This window comes from Manihot esculenta, chromosome 7 (assembly GCF_001659605.2).
Source record: "Manihot esculenta cultivar AM560-2 chromosome 7, M.esculenta_v8, whole genome shotgun sequence".
Classification (NCBI taxonomy): domain Eukaryota; kingdom Viridiplantae; phylum Streptophyta; class Magnoliopsida; order Malpighiales; family Euphorbiaceae; genus Manihot; species Manihot esculenta.
The window spans coordinates 30254040-30259830 of NC_035167.2; the positions used below are offsets into that span (position 1 = coordinate 30254040).

Consider the following 5791-nt stretch of genomic DNA (forward strand, 5'->3'; position numbering starts at 1 on the left):
GTTCATAAAATAAAATAATAGTTTACTTATCTTTATACAACGGTTAAAAATTATTAATAATTAAAATTATAATTTTATTAAATATAAATAAAGCTATTTATTAAATATATTAGTATATATAATTTATATATATATATACACTAATATATTTAATAAATAATATATTTTTTATAATAATTTAAATTGCAGTTACATTGTTATTATAATAATATTAAAATAATAATTTTTTAATAAATATTAAAACGAGTGATTCAATATTATTATTTTTTAAATAAAATCGTGAATTCATTCTCATACATTAATAAATATTCCCATTTCAAAAAAAGTAAAAATAAATATTCATACTTTTAGTGTCAATAAGAATTTTAAAGAAAACAATACATTATCCATCGTTGTAATTTTGAAAAAAATATTTTTTTATCATAAATTAAATTATTAAAAAAAGGATACATCACAATCATACTTTTGTAATTTTTCCAAAAGAATTCGAGATATTAACTCGATGATTCTTACTAATTTAATGCAAAAAGATATAAGCGTGCTAACTATACACACACACAAAAAAAAACTTCAAAATAAAAATCTCCCAAACTAAAAAAAATAATTATAACGTAAAAAATATATATATTTTTTATGGTCTTACTTAGAACCATAACTTTAAAAACAATTAACTATAATTAATAATATTGCAAATAAATACAAAATTCTATATTAGTTATATTTTTTAAATTATAAAAATAAAAAAATAGTTAACAAAGCTTTAATTAATAAGATAAATTAAATTTACTTGGAAATTTAGCATATAAAATTATAAAATAGCTATATTCTTGAGGTTGCCTAATTCATTCTAACATAATAATTCATTGAAACATTATGCGTGGGGTACCTTTTTGTTTACGTACATGTATTTTTATAAATATCCTTTACTCAGTTTTTTTTTCTGATCAAATATTCAATTATATTTATTTTGTATTCGGTAAAATATTAATTTCTGACTAGTATCTTTTTTCTTAATCAGACGTCTCGAATTTAAATTTTAAATATAAAATATTTTTAAAAATTTTAAAACGAGCGTTTTGCTCTCTTAATAGACCTGCACCTACCGATAATATCGTCTTGCATCCAATACTTTATTAATCAATTATCGTTTACATTATTATAGTGATATAATGATATTGGCTTATACATAGCAAGGAGGAGTATGTGCTTAACATTCAGTTGAAATTAATAGTTTCGTGGCATCGTCAAAGGAAACATGAAATCTTTCTTTGCTTCACTCCCTTTTTACTTACTTCTGGTAAGCTTTTCTACTAATGGCAAGCGACAGTATGCTTCATTTTCCAATACATTTTCAATATTTTATGATTAATTAATTTTATATTTAAGCAGATTTTGAGCACCACCTATGCAAGAAAAGATGAGGGTGAGTACTGGAGAGGAGTCATGAAAGATCAGCCCCTGCCAGAACCAATACAAGAGCTTCTTCAAGCTTCTCCAACCTCATCTGATGGAAAAACTGATAGTGGAATGAGCAAGAATTTTGAGCCGATTCCTAATGCTTCTATTTATCATGATGATATTGGTCTTCAAACAAAAAATCCATTGTCTCAGACACATTCTCTTCAAAATTTTGAGCCGATACCTGATGTCTCAATTTATCATGATGATATTGGAAAGAAGCCATTAAATAAAGAATCATTTGCTAAGAAATTTGAACCAAGGCCTGATTTGACCATATATCATAATGACGAAGTTTTCAAAGAAGAGAAGCCATCAGAAGAGAAATCCTTTACCAAAGATGATTAAGAAAATTAGTCTTTGTTTTCATGCATTGAAAATTATGATGATCAAGTTATATGATTTGATATGTTGTTATGTAATTATAACATATTTGAATTAGCTGTCCTAAGAGCTCCTTTTGTGTTGTAAGATGTGTATGAAATCTCCCTATGATATAATGGAAGGAAATTAATGTGTGTCTATGTGTTAAATAGTAAAAATTATCCGATACAATTATTTAGCTAAATACATATTAAAATTTTATTTTTAAATTTTGCGACAAGATTTGAGATTCTCGTCACACTTTTAAAAGTCGTGTGTCTCAAAATTATATTTCTAAAAAATTATTATAAATTTCTATCCCAAAAATAAAAATTAAATCCGGTTCAAAATTATAGAAAAGTTCAAGACTCATCTCTTCTTAGTCATACTTATATCCTTAAATTTTCTTTAAAAAATCTTATAATACCCTTAATTTTAAAAACATCTTATCACCTTAAACGATTTAAAATTATAATTAAAATTACTTTACAAAGTAGCATATATAGAGTGTAAACGTATTAATATATATCCACAATATTCAAATTATCCCTTAATTTCTCCATTAACAATTAATAATATAATAATCATTATACACTATGCATAAATTTTAAAATTGAAAATTATCTTAATTTTCGATTCTTAAATGATCTTTTCTTTAAATTTAAACTAGTCTAAGAATGTTATACAATAAATTGAGATTTCCAGGTAATTTTAATTCTATTTTTATATAATTTAGATGTATTATAAGACATTTCAAAATTATATGGTGCTACAAAACTTTTTAAACAAAATCCAATAGAGTAAATATATATTCTGTTAAATATAACGATTGGATATTAACTATTAATTATGGTGAAACATATATAAAATTTCTCACGACGATCAATATACAGATATAATAAAATAGAAGAAAAATAACAACTGATAATATGTCACATAATATAATTAATTTATTTTTTATTATAACATGCCAGAATTTATTATATTTTTATTTTAATTAAATTAAAATTTAACTAATTTTATATTACAAAATAAAGTTTAGAGGCGATATTATTATAACAATTTAAGTTCAAGTATGATATATGGAATTAAGGTATACAACATTTAACAATTTATTTTTATTCCTTAAAATTATAAATTTAATTTTGAGATATTTAAATTGATAAAATATTAACAAAGTTTGTGAAAGTTGAGGAATGGAAAGCATGTTGAAATTGAGGATATCGGAGTAAAATGTTCCAGACTAAAAGAATATTGGAGAATTATAGCATATATATATATATAAATATATATATATATATATATATATATATATATATATATATATATATATTTTTTTTTTTTTGTGGTCTAAAATTAGAAGCCTTATGCATAAATGTCTTAATTAGAAATCTTAATTATAAATTATCTAAATAATACTTAACACTTAATTTTCATCAGTAAACTAATCAATAAAATCTTTGTTTTATCAGTATAATTATAAACAAATGTTTGATTTATTTTTAAAAAATTTTAATTGTAAGTAATATAAAATAATAAAATAATCAATAAATATAATTAAAAACATTTATAAAATAACTATTTCAACCATAATAATTCATTGGCACTCCCAGGCTTAGCCTGATGGTAAGTGCATCCGGTTAAACCTGATAGATCTCAAGTTCGAATCCCCCATCCCCCATTTCCAAAAAAAAAAAAAAAAACCATAATAATTCATTGGACATTGTCTGTGGGGTACCTTTTTATCAATACCAGTTTTTTTTTTTTTTTTGGAAATAATCAATACCACATGGTTGAAAATATCTATTTTAAAAATATTTATTTATTTATTTTGGTGATATAATGAGAATAGCTTATAAATAGTAAGAGGGTGGATGTGTTCGACATTCAGTGGAATCAATCGTTTCTTTATATTGTGATAGAGAAATGAAATCCTTCTCTGATGCTTTGCTCCCTATTTTCTTCTTTCTCTTGGTAAGCATTTCTATCTATGGCAACAACCAGCATTATCTTCCACTCTCCAATCCCTTTTCAATATTTTAATATTTATTTATCTAATTTGTTTTAGCAGATATTCAGCATTACTGATGCAAGAAAAGATTTGGGTGAATATTGGAGAGAAGTCATGAAAGATCAACTCCTACCAGAACCAATACAAGAGCTTCTTCAAGCTTCTCCAGCCTCATCAGCCTCTCATGAGAAAAATGATTGTCGCATTAGTAAGAATTTTCAGCCGAGACCTGATCTTTCAATTTATCATGATGATATTAGTTTCAAAGGAAAGAAGCCATTAGATAAAGAATCATTTGCTAATAAGTTTGAATCAAGACCTGATGTGACCATACCATAATGATGCAATTCTTAAAGAAGAGAAGCCTTCAGAAAAGACATCCTTAATTTACCAAGGATAATCAAGAAGATTAGCTATGATCAAGTTATATGATTTAATATGTTGTTATGCAATTTATAACATATTTGAATAAGCTGTCCTGAGAGTTCCTGTTCTGTTCAAGATATGTAAGAAATCTTTGTATGATATAATGTAAGGAAAATGAACCCATGTGTTAGATAGTGCGCTTGATATTTTCATGGCCAATGTATAAAGAGAACCAATGGCCTATGTTGTGAGTGTATTCATGATATTCTGCATGTTCTCACCTCTATAATTCTCTCTTTTTATTTTGTTTTCTGCTAAAAATTTAGAGGAATTATTCAGTAATCCGGGACATAAATGACTTGGTATTTTTAGCTAATAAAATTAAAATTTTTATTTATATAATGCAATTAAAAAAATCACTATTAACCCACTAAATTATCTTTTTTCCTTAATCATAATATAAATAGCGGCACGTTCTATGACAACCTAAAGCATTCATTTTTAGGAGATCGGTCCAAGGCTCATATCAACGAGTCTGACTAGATAGAACCTGAACTCAACAAAAAGAGATTCGGTTCGATCGATCATCTAAGCTCACGAAACAACAGATCCCATACAATCGGGATCATGCTAAAATAAATATTGAAAGAAATTAAATAGCTACCTGACTATAAAGAAAAGAACCGTACGTTCAGTCCTGCATGATAACAGAACAGAACACTTTAATAGGACGGCAATTATATGTCACAAAACAAAACGATAAAAAAAAAAGAAAATAAAAGGATAATTTGAGAAAATAGAAATCAAGTTTACACACATATTCTAACCCTATTTTCTTTTGGATATCGAATTATCAATAATAATAATAATAATAATAATACGTAAAATAATTGTTAAGCTAAAGATTGTTTATTGCTTTAGATGGATAAAACGATTCAAAATGGCATATAGCATTAACAATTTATTTTTATTCCTATTAGATGGTTAAAAATTAATTATAAATTTAGTTTTTAAAATTGTAAATTGAAAAAATATTAATAAAGTTTTCATATTTTTTAAGTTTTTAAATTAAAATACTCTACTAATTAAATGAAAAAGTCCAATCATTTATATTAATTTGTATTTATAGTAAAATTCTAAATCTTGGATAATGAAATTAAAAATTTTCAAGTACACTAGAGTACTAAATTAAATTTTAAAAAATTAACAATAAATTATAATATAATTTTTAAAGTTTTTTTTTTGTGATAAATATATAGTCTCTTAGTTTAAGTTTTATATTTCTTATATATAATAAATACCAATTACTAATGAACTCATATGATAAAATAGCATATATAAATGTTATACCTAAAATATTTCTTTAAATGTTTATTAACTATGTGCATATTATTTTTATAAGAAAATTCTAATTAATATTAATAATATCAAATAAAATAAAATATCATACACTTTAAAGTTTTCATTAACTTATAAAATATATATATAAAAGTGAAAATGAGGGAATTATGAAATTGATTAAAAAAGTATTGTTGAAATAAAATATTTATTCACTACTTTATTAATTAAGTAAAACTTCAATGGCAGCATTGT

The 5791-nt window shown here is 23.7% G+C and overlaps 2 protein-coding genes across 2 annotated transcripts; both read left to right on the forward strand.

Annotated features, from left to right (window-relative positions):
• Positions 1–1201: 1201 nt before the first annotated feature.
• On the forward strand, positions 1202–1982 carry LOC110619841 (organ-specific protein P4). Its single transcript, XM_021763409.2, has 2 exons — positions 1202–1297; positions 1390–1982. The coding sequence occupies exons 1-2, from the start codon at positions 1256–1258 to the stop codon at positions 1804–1806; spliced, it is 459 nt and encodes a 152-aa protein (XP_021619101.2). The 5' UTR covers positions 1202–1255; the 3' UTR covers positions 1807–1982.
• A 1709-nt stretch (positions 1983–3691) lies between these two features.
• On the forward strand, positions 3692–4529 carry LOC122724097 (organ-specific protein P4-like). The gene is made up of 2 exons (XM_043958650.1): positions 3692–3795; positions 3893–4529. Exons 1-2 carry the CDS (start codon positions 3748–3750, stop codon positions 4169–4171), a joined length of 327 nt encoding a protein of 108 aa, XP_043814585.1. The 5' UTR covers positions 3692–3747; the 3' UTR covers positions 4172–4529.
• Positions 4530–5791: the final 1262 nt, after the last annotated feature.

Bases quoted from the DNA above. Each gene is read 5' to 3' on its own strand.
- LOC122724097 (XM_043958650.1), top strand. From the start codon at position 3,748: ATGAAATCCTTCTCTGATGCTTTGCTCCCTATTTTCTTCTTTCTCTTG. The intron at 3,796-3,892 runs GTAAGCATTTCT...TTGTTTTAGCAG, and splicing joins CTATTTTCTTCTTTCTCTTG to ATATTCAGCATTACTGATGC.
- LOC110619841 (XM_021763409.2), top strand. From the start codon at position 1,256: ATGAAATCTTTCTTTGCTTCACTCCCTTTTTACTTACTTCTG. The intron at 1,298-1,389 runs GTAAGCTTTTCT...ATATTTAAGCAG, and splicing joins TCCCTTTTTACTTACTTCTG to ATTTTGAGCACCACCTATGC.